Consider the following 17,724-nt stretch of genomic DNA (forward strand, 5'->3'; position numbering starts at 1 on the left):
TTAGGACACTACTAATGTTCAAGGTATTAGTTCTATGAGAAAATGACCCATTTCCGACTCAACATTACTAACAGCTAAACATTTTGAAAGGACTTTTATTTGAAACAAGAGGATCTTCAACTTGCAATGAGGGAAAAATCTCAAGTTAATACATCTGTTGATTCAAAAAGACAAAGTATTGGATAAAATATTGCGTAATAGCGACGATGAGTATATTCATATCCATTAATAAATTCTATGTTGTGATAATTCAATAAGCGAGGTGGTGATAGTAAAATGATGATGAGCTAATACTACATGAATATGAAGAGGAAATATGGTGAGCTGGAAATAAATATTTAAATAGATATATTAATACCTAGCTAATAAATATTTTAGCATACTACCCAAGAAACAACTATAAGTGAAGGAGAATAAGAGATATTAGAAAATACCACTTTTATAAAGACTCTAAATCAAAATACTTTTGTACTAAATGCTAGAAATCTGTGTGATTAAAACATATAGTTGCGTTAGTTCTGGTCAAAACGAAGATATTTTAAATGTATACTTTTGATTTGTAATTATCTTCCTATCAAAATTAATATAGATGATGAAAAATAAAATACCACAATTTTTTTACCAAGAAGTTTTATGCCTGGGTCTAGTAAGTTTTTCATTCACGTTACTATTCTAGGTTAAGGGTGGTTGCTCGTAACAACAAAAAAATCTCTCATAATTAACAAAAAAATCCATTTATAAAATATGTTTAAATTAATTTGTTTAAGTAAGACGCCCCCTCACTTCTGAAAGGAAATTCATAATGCCATCTAGTGGCAAAGGTATGCAGTAAGAAGCCTGGGCAGCCAGCCATCTTGGTCCCCAAAACAAAGGAGTGAGTACCAGCAAAGAAGCCATGGTGACCTGTACCGGAGAAGAAGAGGACAGAACTCTTCATTAAGGTCTCTTCTCATAATGATGAGAGAGTAATTCCTTCGACTCAGGCGAGAGAGGCGGCGGCGGCAGGAGGATGAGAAGAGAGAACCCCACTTCCATAATCACATTCACATCACAACCAACCATCAAGCTCCATATAATCAACCAAGTAAACTGTAATCTTCATCAATTCATGTAATAAAACCAAATTTCTAACTAACATATATTGTAACTATTTTGCTCAAACCTTATAACAAATTGTGTCAGAAAACTTCAATGAGAATAGAGGTTATTTCATTTTAAAACCATTATATCAAGTTATTTAAATACAGTCCACTCCATCATTACCAGTAAACTATCAGTAATACCTTAATTTGAACCAGCTAACCAGTATAATAATTAATTTGGGTAATATCCCCCAATTTTTACTCCGGGGAATACCTAAATTAAACATAATTAATTAAAAATTGTTTTGTTTTCGTAAAAAATAAATGAATAAAAAGATATGGGGCCGTAAACTTTTGATTTGTGTTCATTTCCCTCATTATCCGTATATAAAGTTATTAGTAAATGAATTACACAAATGACGTAATAAATGCTTTATGTACAGAATGAGATAAGATTCACTCACCCCGTGAAAAGTCCAGTATTGTGCGACATAAGGTCTTTGGGATGGTTGAGGACCACGACTCCGTCCACTGTTGGGGCAGGGTCTTCCGGGAGCCGAACATGGACCAGTTCATCCCAGTCTTTTTCCCTGAGGCAGTTGGTGAGGTCATCCATGGGGCACTTGAGCTGTTCTGCTAGTGCCCTGGCCGATTCCTCAGGATGCTTCACTTCTGACCAGCTGCTCAGTGCGGTACCGGACATCAGGATGGCCCGTTGGAATAGACCTGGAAGAAGGATATAAGTAGTAAATCTGAAAACCATCTAATATACGGTCAGAATTTATGGGTAGGAAATGGATGATGGACAAATTTCGGGGTAGATAAGGAACAAACTACGACCAAGGATATCCACACAGAATCGAATCATCTGAGGTACGAAAATTGTGTGAGATTTAATGTTTATTTTTTAGGTATGTTTATTTTTAGAGGTAGGCCTACACTGGTATACAGTTATGCCTTGCATTTATCCAAATCATAAATGAAATAAAAAAAAAGAGCAATACAAATATTAAAAACATGATAAAGAAATATCGCCATCGCACTTCTGGATCCACTATAACTTATTGTTGTGTATTGAACTTTCGATGTAAACCAAATATATATTATTTAAGTATCATCCTATAAAAGCAATTTTATTTGTTAAAATTTAATCCTAACATTTCGGTGTGATTATTTATCATAAACGTAACGCCATAAGTAGGAGAAATGCATAAAAAATAATAAACATGTCATAATATAATGTATATAAAAAAGGATATATTAATGATAAGATCAATTCAAATTTATAATGTGTTGAAACATATTATAAATTGAAAATCACTAAATTTCATATTTTACAATTAAAAAAATAAACAAAAATCACTCAACTATGGTTGTTTATTGTTGTTAAATCATTTATTGAAAATGAATAGTTTTTCAAACAAACTGGTATATACCAGCTTCAAAATCATCCCATAGTATTTGTATCAGAATGGCTTGTCAGCGCAGTCTTTTTGTATAATTATCAGTTGTAGATTCAATTCTTTGTACCAGTAAGGCTCACTGCCAGTGATGCGTGTAGAGGGATGCGCTGGGATCTTTTGAGCTCACACGTGGGGGGATAGAGTGGGCTCCGGGATCCTCAGGTCGACTGTGTAAATGTTGTAACAAGAGTAAATGTGACCGGAGATTATATTATTTTTATTATTATTTTATTTTATTTATTTATTTTTTCATACACATAGTTTGATAATGATCATTTTATCTATCCTTCTGTTTGTATATATTTTATGAGTGATTTTATTTATTTTTATATGTTTTTATTTATTTATTCATTTTAATTTTATTTTAGTATGAATGTGATTATTCATCACTATTACCTATGGCCCACAGGCCAGGTAATATATATCAATAAATAAAAAGTTTCAAAAAGAAAATTCCAGTAAAATAAGTCTTGTATAAATCTAAAAAAGTATTTTATTTTACTTTCTTTTTAGTAGTAAAATTCTGCATACATAATATAGCTATAGATATATGTAATATAATAAAAATTTAGCTATAATTTCCACCAATGTTTTGCCGAATATAAAGGAGTTTTAGTTCAATAAAATCCAAGTAACGGGTCCAATGAAAATTATCTTGATTTAATGATTTATTTCTAATTATTATAAAGCCACTATCATTTCCTGTTGATAAAAATCATGTTCAAGAACCTTGAAATAAAAATAAATATCCTCAAAAAAATCTAATTTCAAATCTGTTACCTCAAGCGCAACCTTTCCCGCAAGCATACTCGACCATTTCTTGCATATTTGCTCTCTTATACAGGCTTGATTTGAATATTTTCCTTATCTGTGAAAAGCGGTTTCCCAGAGCGAAGAAAATACAAAGCCCGGAATTCCATTGGCAATTTAGATTTCATTTGTGCGGGAGCTGACCCTGGAAATAATGGCTTGTTGCCCTCCCCTCTCCTGCCCGTGTAGCCTGTAAGTTCAGCAGCCAGTTACAAATCTTCTTAGTGTGCAATATTTAATGTAATCTGTTGGGAGCCATGTACACTGGAACTTATAAGTCTCTTGTGTAGCCTCACTAGCCAATGTTAGTAATACTACTAAAATTCAACCTTGATATTTCATATGTTGTTAAACTAAGTTCATTTAATATTTATTGGAAGCCAAATTACGCATCTATCATTGTGTACAGGCATTTTCCGAATAATATCAGAAAGCAGTTATGATAAATTGGAACGATTAATGTAAATTGTAAATTTTCATATTGGGCATTAAAAAAAAAAAATTTAAACTATGATTGGTTGTAATTTTTATGTAACATAAGAATAAGAAACACATTTTCGGCTAATTTCTTATTGTTTACAAACAGAGGTTAATATCTCAAATTCAAAACAAAATTAAAAAAAAAAAAACCGAAATGTTAAAATAAATCAATACGCAGTTGTGCTAAATATATACAATAAATACGCATTATAACTAAATGTTAGTCGCTGATTTCAGATGATAGATAATTTAGTTCCAAGAGTTAGCTATGAACCAACAGCTAACAACTAACCGGTTAGTTTATGGTTTACAATGCAACTACAGCTAATTTAGTTGTTGGATATAGCTAACTTTTGCCCTAATCTGGCCTAATATAGCATCACCATTCTTGGTTTAAGCTACTTTTAGAATGTTGATCAATATAAGTCATTTTTTTTCTTCAAAAAATGCTTTGCTTAGAATTAGGGAATGGTTACTAGGTAGAACAGTGAGTATTAGGTGCATTAAATACGCTATGTTTCAAGATTTAAAAATAAGTTTTATTATATTTATTTTTTAAGGGACCGTGTGAACGATTGATTGGGGAACTGTTACGATAGATAGTCAAAGCTATGGATCACAGTTGGGCAGTAGTGAACTACAAATACAAGGTGTTGGAAAGTAGTTGCAAATACAACTCCTTCCAGGAGTTTGTAGTTGATAGACTGCAACTCGTTTTTGCAACTACAGTAGTTACATTTGTAAATAACTACTAACTAGAAATATATTAGTTGGGAAACGAAGTTACGACCACATTTCTCAACTAGTAGAACTGTAGTTTTGAGTTGTTACGACCCAAAGCTAAAATTATTAATTATTTTAATTATTTTTACACACAAGAAAATTTGTATATCGAAAATCAACAGTTCCTCCCCCCTCCCTCAAGAAAAAAAATATTAGGATCCATTTATGTGTTTTAGAGACAAAGAAAATAAAAATTCTATCGATTTATTTTAACTTTTGTGGTTTCTAACATATTAGGGTCCCTTTCTGTATTTTTGGAGGTGCGGAAACTGAGAAAGCTATCGATTTCAAGATCGGGTAACGAGTTATTTTAACTTTTCTGATTTCTACTTATTTTACGTCTGTCATGGTTTGTAACAACGTGAAGCTGGGTTACACCCTACAGGCTAGTCGCACCCACGCATATACGCAAAAGAAAAATGTAAAAACACATGTAAAAGTGAAAGTAGAAGATAGAAACTGATAAAGTCGATATGGGACTAACTCTGTATCAACCTACAAAATCCTTATAAATTTCGTTGAAATTGTATTAATGGTTCAATCAATTATACCAGAACACATATTTGACTACGGACGTAGAACCAAATTTTTCCCTCGACGTGTTAAATGTAAGTTATAAGGGCATTGTTTTTCATTCTTTGAATGATTACAAAGCTTCTCTAACTTAGATAGTGAAAAAAGATGCATTTTACAGAAAATGAACAATCTCTAACTATCTCTGGCGAGGAAGGATTGCCTCTTTTTTTGTGTTATGATCTCCTCTTGTGTCATACATGGACCAACCTACTCGCTATAATTGTCTGTTTAAAGTCGGATAAGTGAGGCTACCATGAAAGGCGGGAGTGGCGGTTCTCTTGCCGTTTTGGAATAGATTGAATGAAGTTACAAAGGAGACAAGTGGACAACTTGCATGGCAGAATATTTCAAATATTCTTCTAAACAATTACCCACATTTTTCCTAAAATTGTATGCAAATGTGGCTACAAATTATACAAATTAATATTAGCCGGGGGATTTACAGCATTTTCTCAGTATTTAGTTATAAAGAGAATATATAATGTACTCACCATTGTCCGCTTGAGATACTGGTGACAACATCAAATAATTGACAGCTATAGCACCTGTAATAAATAAAAAAATGTAATATTAAATGATGTTATAAAATAAGATTTTGTCACTTACGTTGAATTAAACATCAAAGTTATAAGTTGAAAATCTTATGGCGCTTTAAGTAACTGCTCAAGAGACAATCGTACATTAATGATCCATGGACGATAGGTGGACCCCAAGAGGACGGGATGGTTAGGGTACGGGATGACCCTGCAACACGTATTTCGGTGAGGACTTATTGTTAGAACGTTTTTATTAATTATATTTCCTAGCTCGATGCTAGTTGAAAGCAGCCAAGCAAGAACATTGAGCCAGGTTGTTGATCCAAACTTTGATCCACAGCCTTGCTGAGACGTACTTCTCCCACCTGATGGAAGAGGAAAACTATCCCTTCTTCAGGGAGTTCATCTACGGGTTGAAGGAGGTGGTGGACCCGTTACATTTTACGTTGGATAGAGCTTGACCACCTGGCATTGCCTTTTCACCGGGAGATAAAGAGGTAGTATCAGACCAGATGGGTGGTTCAGTCTAGAACTGGAGGAGGCAGCCGGAGTGATGAGGACCAAGAGGGCTGGAGCCACTGGATGGATGAAGAAGACAAAGTGCAGTCCCATCAGTAAGGCCCTCAGCCATGCGCTTGGCTGCACCACAGTTATAGTTTTAAGAAATGTTCCCCCACAATTAAAGAGTAATATTAATAAAACAAATATAAATCCTTGAATATCAGCAATATTAGCCTACCACCCCACCAGCACACTAATTCACTCTGTATGCCATAAATGGTTTGGAAGTATTATTCTATTTTAAGCATAACACAACAAATTTGGTTGTCATTAGCAAGTATGAGTAAATAGCTATCCATACTTAATAATATATACCTTGTTTTTCTGTACCACTACACCCTATAGAAAATCATGTAAGAGCTTCAGTACCTTGTAAGCAACAACATCTTGAACAATGGTTGGATAAGGAGGTGATTTATTCAAGATAATACTCCACTGCCACTAACAACATATCTAATAACAACAATAAAAATTCATATATATTTTCAGACTTATCTCTTTAGGAGTAGAATAAAAAAAAAAAAAGAAAAGAGATTTGTGCTCAAACTATTGACTACCAGCTATAATCATTTTCAAATATTAATAGTATAGGTGTAGAAAATCTATTTGAAGTTATTGGGGACGTGAGTAAATAGAAGGTGTGTGAAAATACGGGCTTTGGAACTGGAAAGCGACGATTGGAGGAAGGGGTGAAATTTCAAAAGGACTAGAACAGATATGGAAAGGATTGTTAAATACCATTGGTATAATAAGCCGATGTATATATGTATACATTTGTTAAAGGCGAGAGAATTTGTATGAGGAACGGACTGTGGAGGACTTGAACTAAAGAGGATGTACTAATGAAAATTCATTAATTCCATACCTTAATTTACAATAGGATCCGCGAGGAAAAATGAATGAAAGTAACACATAAAAGCTCAAGATAATTTGCTGAAGCAATGATTGATACAGACTTATCAATGAAAAACATAATGATTCGAAGAAAATTGAGAAAATAGAAAAACTGTTAATCTAGAATAATAGGATTGATCAGAAATGTATGCATAGCTTAAAATGCCTTAGACATCATATGCATGGTAAATAATGGAAATTACCCCGATGAAAGGGCACTACAATTTTCGTAACTGAGCTGGAAGACCAAGGTTTACTAAAGGCTCAAATTAAATTCACGGCGCTGCATAACAGGGTTAGGCCGAGGGAACAAACAGCTAACGGGAGACAATTAGCAATAACTCAACAGAGCCACTAAATTGCCGAAGGCGTCAGAGGGACAGGTTGAGGAGTCGGTCAGTAATTATGGTTCACAGTCGGAGGAATTACTTACTTGGCGGCAACTTACTCAATTTGCCGACTTGACTGCACTATCTGTGTGCTCTATCGTCTTTGTGTATTCCTCTGTCGGGATAAGCCAATTAGGGAAGAGTCAAAATTCACTCTAAAATATCTCAAGGTCTGAGGACGAAACTCTAAAATTACAAGGAGCAGTTAATGTTTATTAAGGCAGAATCAATAAACTGTATTAGTAGTTGTATCGCTTATACTAATACCAAACAAAATTATTTTCCCATTTACAGTGTGGGGGCCTGATGATCTAACAAGAGGAATATGATAAACGTTTCCTTTTTATGTATACTTTTTTTAAAAATTTATTTAATGTAATTTACAACTGTACAAATAATAAATACAACAAATAAATATTTGGAATGTTTCATTTACACTTAAAAATCTTGGGAAGGAACCACCCATTGGTGGTACTTCAAGCATTAAGTTAAATTAGAAGAACCCGTGGCCATCTTCTTTTCAGACGCCTAACTAGGTGATTAAGATTGTTAAGAAGAGAGATTAAGAATTAATGGGTTAGGAATTTGGAATCATAAGGCGCATATTTATTTTGAGCCAAATCTGCAACGAATGGATGTTAAGGTCTTTGTGGATGAGTTTATTTATAACGTAATAAGGAGCACCAAGGATTTTACTTCGGATTTTGGATTGGATTGGATTGGATGCGGGAGGAATTTGATAGTTTGGTAGAGCCCAATAGCTCAATTCTATATATCCAATTGGTCTGATTATCATATTGTATAATAATTTTTTGTAATGAATGGAAGTTTAGAGAGTTTGTCAAGTAGGTGTTATATTAATTGAAATCAACGAGCAGTTTCTTGTCGTTTCAGTCTTGTATGTGGATTCCAAGTAAGTCTTATCAAGATGGAGTCCTAAGTATCGAATCTGTTGAACAGACGTTAGTGGAGTATTTAGAAAAGATAGTGTAGGACAGAAGGGTAGAGGTTTACGATGGAGAGTAAAGGTGGGTTTGTCAGGATTTATTTTGATTCTTCACTTTTGACACCATTCTTCAATGCATGTTATATGTGTCTGTAGTGTTTATGATGCATTAGTAGGGTCTTTGTATACAGACAATATGCATGTGTCATCAGCGTATGTTGTTAGGAGTATTATGTGTACTTAAATTTGGAATATGGGAAGTATTGAACTATTGAACTGAAAGTTAAACGAAACTGAAATTACATATCTAAGGCGCCTAACTTTTAATCAAAAACATTAGAACCAATATTGAAGGAGAAAAAATGTTCAATCGATTATAAAAAGTATCACTCCCGCTTAATCGATTTTACCCCTTTATTGATTTTTCAAAAAAATGGTTCTAGCGATTTTTATTTAACTCGATATTTCAATGTAAAATCAAGTTATCGATAATATCAGCTAAGTATTATCCTCATTGAAAAAGTTTGAAATGGCGTTAATGCGGAATTTTCAAAAAACCATCCTCTTAAGCAGCGGTTCCCAAACATTTGTTGCTGGAACCCTTCTTCGTGAACCGGAACAAAAATTTGTGTCACCCTTCCATAACATTTTTTTAAGTTCTGTTTAAGCCGATTTTTTAAAATAAAATAATAAAACCAGAAATCGTTTTATTTATTATTTTGAAAAAAATTATTAATTTTAATTTTTTATCATATCATTCGAAATGAGAGAAAGTATATATGATTTCGAAATAACCCATTATGCATCTGCATCTCGTTGCGACGTTCTGTGGCGGGGATACCTTCAGAATTATATCCCCACTTGTCGATAACTCGACTGCAGTTCATCGAGAAAGGTTGAAGATAATATAACAGGAAGTTGATTCCTAACGGTATTCTCGTTAGACGGGGTTTCCTGCAATCTGTTATTCGTCTCTTCAGTGGAAGTGTGAAAATGTTCCATTACCCTTAACAACTATTGAAGTAACAAATTTTTTTTTTTTTTTAACTACATCTTATGAGAAGAGATATAACGTATCAATTAATCAGAATACAGATTCATCAAATTTTTATTATTAAAAAGGATTCTAATTTGTATTAAATTAAAGATTTTATTTTAGATTAGTATAATTTTAACCATATGTTCAATACTTTGTTATTGGCCACTTGGCATGAAATATTATATTCTTCATTATACTGTATGCAGATTTTTCTTTCAAAATAATTTGACGTTCAAATTCTTTGTTAATTGTTTTTACAATTATCATTAGCCAAATAATAATTTATCTTTAGGTTTAATTTTGTTATTACTTTTTTTGTTTCTTATAATTATTTCATTTCAAATTTATATTACACTTTTATTTATTAAATATTAATTTTACGTTTTCCTTCCTTTTATTTTGTTCTAATTAACATTTTTCTTCATCAAGATTTTCATTTATTTTTTAACAATGTTTGAATTTCTCCAACTTTGTTGAAACGGTGTCTGAGATTTATATTTGTCTTTATAACATTGGTCGCCTCATCAGGTTCCTTTAATTTCATTTCTATGTTAAATTAAACTCCTGTTATTGTTGAAATAATGTACAATACAATATTTTATAAATAATACTAAATATAATATTTTAATAATTGGTAAAAATTGTTTTTCGATAATACTTATAACAATAGTAAGATTTATTTTCACTTACCTACCAAATGTATAATGTATCAGGTAAATTGATTTCAAGATCAACCTGCTTACTCATTAGGCCACAAGAAACTATACATTATTTTATTTATAATATTTATTTATAACTTATAATAGAAACATTATAATATTTAGTGGAAGCCGGGAATGATTTGAGGGAACCAAATCAACTATTAATACATTACGAATCAAAAAAATTCGTTTATTAATTAATAGCGAAATCGGTTGATCATGCTCATCACAAGGAATGATCTATCACTAACGTAAAGCCATCAAATGGAATTCCTAACACAACACGGTATATCTTCTTTGAATATTTTATCATCTGGCTCCGGAACACAAAGGACATGAAAAGATCAAGAAACGAAGTACTCTTTAAAGCCCCTCTCACATTAAGTCCAAAAGTGATGCTTCAATACGTACTTTGAACCTTACTTGTATGTGTGCATTATTAATTTTTTTTTCTGATCTCTGGAGTGAAACATAGAAATAAGTACGTTTGCGTATAGTATTAACATGTATTTAAGTGTTTACTTTTATTAAAATTCCAGATCTATCTGTAGGAGTTGGTCTATATAATTAATATAATAGCATTACATTTTTGCTATTATATCAATTAGATAATTATTAGCACAGAAAAACAAAAAAAAAATACGAAAACTAGAAACGTAAAAGTATTAAAAAACGGAGAAAAACTAAAATAGAACTAATTATTAGAAGATTAGAAATTATAAATAAATAAAGAGGATAAATAAGAGATAAAATATTGGCTTTAACTACAATGCAACTAACTAAAAATACTATCGGTTTTTAAAAATAAAAACATACAATATTAAATTATCTTAATATTAATTTATGAAAAATCCCTTCTATAATTTATTCATTGAATAAATAATATTTCTTTATCGACGTTTCAGGGCTCTCCCCTCCCCTGCTTCAGAATGAATTATCTGAAAAATCACTATCCTATAAAATATACCTTACATATATTTTTTTCTTTACTTCATTTTTTTATAAGAAATACCCACCTTTTTTTTTTTTTTTTTTTTTTTCTATTTTTACCTTTCTTGTAGTTATATTGTCCTATTTATTCATATTATAATACTCTGTCGTAAATTAATTGTTTTATATTAAAGACTACTACGATATATGGTTTTCACTATCACACTGGACTCTAACCCCTAACAAAACTCATTTTAAATCCTCCTCTCTTCCACTGCTGTTAACATTTTTCCCTTGATCTTTCCTTGTTTACAATAATATTAATTTATTTTTCTAATTTTTAAATACAATTGTAAATCGCGATTATTGTAACTGCAATTTCTTAATTATGTTTTGCATAATTTTTGCTCATATTTTTTTGGGTCAGTTTTATTATTAACTATATGTTTTAACCCAAAACAAAAATTTTATCAAAAATACTTTGCATCATAGAAACAGATAATTACAAAACTGACAAAAAAAATAGAAATATAAATTATGCAGACATGATGAACTAATTTCAATAGTCTTAAAAATGAAATAAAAATAAACAAATACTAATGTTAAAAAACAAGGAAAGATTCAGGGAAATATGATAACAGCAGTGGAAGAGAGGAGGATTTAAAGAGATTTTTTAGGGGTTAGAGGCCAGTGTGATCAAACGAAATATTCTAGAAGTCTACAATATAAAACAATTAATTTATGACAAAGTATTATAATATGAATAAATAGGACGATGTAACAACAAGAAAGGTAACATAAAAAAGTATAGGTATTTTATACAAAAAAAAAAGTAATATGCAAGGTATATTTTGTAAGATAGTGATTTTTTAGATGATACATCCTGGAGGTGGGGGAAGAGTCCTGAAGCGTAGATAAAGAAATATCATTTATTTATTAAATAAATTATAGAAGGGATTTTTCACAATAACTTAAATAAAATAAAAAGATAAACCTTCTAATTGAAAAGAATTATATCAAAATATTATATTTTTAACGAAATGGAAAATAAAATAGAAGAAACATGGCTAATGTTTTATAAATCAGTCTTAAGTAAAAACTCCTCAAGAGCTACTGAAATATGAAATTAATATCTAATTATTAATTAATTAAGAAAAAAAACAGAAATAAATAATTAAGAAATGTTTTAGAGTGAGCTAATAAGTACTGACTTATTAAGAAATGTTTTCTTATTTTAAAAGATTAATTAAAAATTTAAGTAAAACATTCACTTAATTTATTTAATTCCTTTAATTATTAGAGGACAATTGATAATTGTATATAAATTGTCCTCTCAGTGATAAAGATGCTTCACAAATTAAAATGCAATGAGCTATCTACTAACTGGTTCATTTAGTGAAACAAGAATCCAACAGAAATTGAATTTGTATACAAGGACATATTCAACTAAAATAATTATTAAATGAAATAAAATTTCATTGGTTAAAAACAATTGTACAATTAAGAAATCATTACTACAAACGCTTTATTTGTTTTGTATGCAAATGATTTTTTTTATAATTCCAATCAATTATAGATGTACAATCAGACGTGAAATCGTAATAAATTAAATGTGAATAAATTAACCTGAATAAATTTTAAATACAGTTTGGTTTATTCCAAATATTTATCACATAAAATGTACTAACAGAATGTTATATATCTTTCCCCTTTGCCGGCAAGCAAAATAATTGCTTAAAAGCATTTAGTTTACCTAAAAGCATTAATAAATATAATTATTAATGGAGTGAAAGCACCCTTAGAGTAAGACACGACAACGGCTTAGTCGTATTGCGAAGAAATCCTCCTTGGAGATGCCCGATACAACTCTGGGATTTGTTGGACCCTGTGATAAAAAGATGTAAATTAAATGAAATTTCAAAAACCTTTAGCTTTTTCGACGTATTATCGTTCTCTTTTTACAAAAAGTAATTAAGAAAGTAAAGCATATTCTATGTAACGGATGATATAATATTTAGTTTGTTATAACGCACGGGATATTGTAGATCCAACAACCGGTTAAGCCGATCTATTTCTTGTCCTCATTAAATTTAATAACAATCCTCAATGCTCCTTACTTTGTCACAAATAAAATCATACATTAATGTTCCATATGTTACCGATCTAACCCGAACCAGATATGACTCCTTCCATTACAAAACCCCAAACCCACTAGTTTCTAACCTTGCTTGCTCTTCCATTCCTGACAACCTACGAGGCGCCTGAAAAGAAGATGGCCATGAGACCTGCGAATGTAAAACGTCATTAGAGTGCTACCAATGGGTAGTTTCTCTACACGCCTGTAACACTCCAATTTCACTGAGATCAAATTTACTAAATGTATTATAATGTACTGGTGTAAATAGCAATAAATAAATTTAAAAAAAATTAATGACATGCAACTTCCATGACTTTGAGGAAGTTCTTAATCAAGGACTAACTCTACAAGATTAAATGAGTTATCTAATAGAAATATTTAAATATTCAACTTTCAGTGAACTCAACTAGTTTATCTATTTATATTGGAGCCTTAATCACTGAACTGAAGTTGGCGTGTCATTAAACTTTTACTGTATCCAAACTTCAACCCTTGCCCTAAATCTAATCAAATTATATACAGTTAAATTAATTTTCACTAGACAAGGTAATGATTGTTTAGAGCTAAGCAAAGCGAATCGCCACTAATCCATTAATTTCATAAAAGAATCATTTTTAGACAAATAAGAGTCAGAAAAAAAAGTTTGATATATTTTGTATTTTTTTTTTCTTTTAATTAAGTTTATAGAGTTGGCTGACTTTACAATTACTTATCGCATTCTGTTTAATAGAAAATAATAATAATTTAACAATAGGAACTTTACTTAGGCAATGGGTTGAAACCAACAAATTAGAAAATGTTAGAATAATTCAATTTTTATTTCGAATTAATTTTTAGCTGAGACTGAACCAAAAAAAGCAACATAAGAGGGAAATATTAGACACTCGGTATTTTTATATATTTTTTTATTTATTTGTTTTTTTCAGTTAACCAGAAGACAACTGGGAACTACCATAAAACACAAGTGTTTTCATTTAATATAACACCAATAAATAGGTATAACGAAACCAACTTGAAAACACAAACACTTTTTGCCTACTCCCTTCTCTCCTTGTATCGCATTCCATCATAGCCCAAATATTTTATCCTCCCATTTGTAATCCAGTCGAACCGTATAACGATTAGCTGTAGGTTAGCAGTAAATTCTCTTTTACTGATACTTTCGTTGTTACGGTGCCTGTGATCGTTTTAATTCTCCAGTTGGTTCATTCTGCATAGTATTTTTAAATATTAGGTTAAGTTTCGTTAACATGGCCTTCCTCCCATTTCTCTGCGTATCATAAAAGAAAAATAGCAAAGTAAATTAAAATAGAGGGAGGTGACGGCCGTGCGGATTGGGGCGTAGGTCCCAGTGAGCTCGATTCGAAACGGGATTGTGGGTTCGATTTCCACCTGGGACAATTAATATTTGTTTTTCGGCGGTCCCTAAAATAATTCTTGTCACTCCCACCTTAGTACACGGCGGAAACTTGAGTAGCCCCATGGTTTGGCAAAAAGGACCACTAGGCGCACTTGCCATTCTTGTTCCCCTCACCAAATCCAATATCAATACCAAATTAAAATAGGTTATGATTACCTTTTATCCTAAAACTACTTGGAGGTTTTTTCCTAACCTGTTGCCAATATTTAATATTGATTTCATACTATATAAATCTAATTTTAATTACTTTTTTTTAATCCGTATCCCAGATAATGAGAAAGATAGTTGTATTTTTGAAAAACATTGAAAACGATTTTTTTTTTTTTTTTACCTCAAGTCAAAAACAATTATAAAAAAAGCCACCGTGAAAAAAATTTATGATTATTCATTTTATAAAATAAAGGCACTTAAATTATCCTAATGTATCTAAACTTCATAAATTTACTAACCAGTATGGTGGCCCATCAAGGTGATAGAGTGTGGGTCTCCACCAAATTCGATTATGTTATCTTTAAGCCACCTCAGAGCAGCGATCATATCAAGAAGGCCAAAGTTGCTCGTCACTTTCTCTTCCAAACTGGGCTTCAGGAATCCTATAACAAAATAAAAATAAAGAAATATCTTAAAAATAAATAAATATTATAAAAATATTTTAGTGTTGAATGAGGCCATATTTTAGTATAATTATCAATGAAATATTATAACTATTTTCAAATCACCAAAACAGAAAAAGCACTCTAAGAAATGAAAATATGTTCTCTTCGCTTTGAAAATTTCAGCAAGATTCCAAAAACTGTTTCGAAAAAAAATTATCTCATTAAATTTTTATTTCATTATGTTTTACCTAAAACTTTCGAATTATGAATGCTCCATCATTTCATAATTCTAAATTCATAATATTTTTCACTATTAAACTAAACAATTTTGACAAGTGAAAAATTTACATATTGTCAGTTATCAGGATTAAACTCGTTGACAACAGAATTATTAAAACCAAATAGTTGTAAAATAAAGACATAACACCGAATGGTTCGGTTTTGGCACTACCAGCCCCATACTTTCCTTCCTTCAGTTAACTTTGAAAATCCATTTGCGTCTCAGTCTTCCCCTGCCCTCATTAGTTCAGCTCAAATTAACAACTTAGTGATTTGTTCGTTACTTAGCCTAATCAGTTTACATACCCATTTCAAGCCTATAGATGCTATCACCTCAATTATACTTACTGAAGGAAGCCAATTCAGTGTTTAAGTCCGTACTACAAATATTTGATATTTTTTCAAACCTGAAAAGATTATTACGAAGCTAATCCGAAACCCGAACAGGAGCTATCCTGATTTCTAAGAAAAATGTTGAGCTTTGGTTGATTTAAATAATAAAAGAATTGCGTTTGGAAGATTAACTATGAAAATTATGAAATGCGAATTAAAGTTATTTATCTACAACTATTACTCCTTTGGATTGTATACAAGTGTTCGCTACAATTTAAAGTTACACAAGAGGCTAAACATGTTGATTAAAATATTTTCTTTATTTACTTCGTTATTTAAAACATTGTTCTTCTAAAACAAGATGAGCCATATATTTTTTTATTGTTTTGAATTATTTTTCAGGAGGCAGAGGATTAAAAAACGTAGTACTTCTCGAAAAACAAAAGTCATTCGTTCTCTAAAACATGAGGTATATGCAAGAAATGAAGGATGAAACACTAATTTACTTCTGTCAAGAAATGTCACAGGAATGAACCAATTGAATAAAAATACAAGATAATCTTTTTCTTTTTTTTTATTGTTACTATTATTATCACTTTATATTCACTAATATGCCCTTTTTAGTTAAATTGTGCGAACCGAATTTTTACTAATATAAAGTTGTTAATATTAATTTTAGGGAGGGGGGGTGTCACTATGATAAGGCGCGAAGCTACTAATTCCAAGGACCCAAGTTCGAATCCGGCTGGGCAGAAAATTGTTTTCTGTTACACTGTAGCCGTGAGTCTACCCTGTGGGTTTTGGAATCCTCCTGGGGTCCACCCAATCTCATAAATTGGGTACCTTTAATTGAGTAAAAACCTGGCGTTAGAGGGTGATTCTGACCATATATCCTCCTTGCACAGCTGTTAGTCTAGTAACAGTACTTCCTTATAAAATACTGACCCTTTATGGGGTGTAGTGGTACAAACTTTAATATTTAAGTTAATTTCTATATTAATTTTATGTTTGTGCTTTTAAAGTTTATGCCACCTAAATTTCAAACAATTACAATAATCTATAGGTGTGAATATGTTCATAATTACTTATTATACTTACTTGTTTGTTTTCTTATTTTGTTCTTTTTAATTAATTTATCTGCCTAATTTTATTTACGATATGTGTATATTATTTTACTTAATTTAATATTATTACTATCCATTTTATTATATTGGATGAAAATAGTTGACCATATGATGTAGATTGTATGTAGATAGTCCGATTGGCGGTCAATAAAGGTATCAAAATAGTAAAAAGAAAACTGTTTATTGTTAACCAACGTTTCGCCCCACTTTGCAGGGCTTAATTCGGGCTTCGTCAGGGGTAAATGAAAAAACAAGATACAATAATTTTAGAATTAACAAAGCATTAAAATAAAACTTTATTAGTAACTTGTTTCGAGTCCACCTACATGTATATACTTCCTTATATTGTCATTATTGATTTTTTTATATATACTTTATAAACATAATAATTGTTATGAAACGTTTTTATTTTAATGTTTTGTTAATTATACTAATTATAACTAAAATGTTTTTTTTTTTTTTATATAGGAAGATGGTCAGGGTTGCGGTCACAAGTGAAACGAAAATAGTTTACAACTATTTTATTTTCCAACGTTTCGCCCCACTTTGTAGGGCTTCATCAGGGCTAAAAAGATACAAAATGAAACTAAGTTAAGATAAAATAATAGAAATAAAAATAAAAAGATAAAAAGATACAAAGGCAAG

At 31.0% G+C, this 17,724-nt stretch overlaps 1 protein-coding gene across 1 annotated transcript in view; it reads right to left on the reverse strand.

Annotated features, from left to right (window-relative positions):
- Positions 1–1,542: 1,542 nt before the first annotated feature.
- The window catches only part of LOC106683740 (neuroligin-1), a 172,717-nt gene continuing 156,535 nt past the window's right edge, over positions 1,543–17,724 (reverse strand). Inside the window, exons 5-7 of the mRNA XM_067052183.1 lie at positions 15,197–15,340; positions 5,686–5,739; positions 1,543–1,808 (exon numbers count right to left, since the gene is read on the reverse strand). Coding sequence (XP_066908284.1) covers positions 1,543–1,808; positions 5,686–5,739; positions 15,197–15,340 — 464 coding nt within the window. The remainder of the gene's footprint in view (positions 1,809–5,685; positions 5,740–15,196; positions 15,341–17,724) is intronic.

This window comes from Halyomorpha halys, unplaced genomic scaffold (genome assembly GCF_000696795.3).
Source record: "Halyomorpha halys isolate HHAL.00 unplaced genomic scaffold, Hhal_1.1 Scaffold510.1, whole genome shotgun sequence".
Classification (NCBI taxonomy): domain Eukaryota; kingdom Metazoa; phylum Arthropoda; class Insecta; order Hemiptera; family Pentatomidae; genus Halyomorpha; species Halyomorpha halys.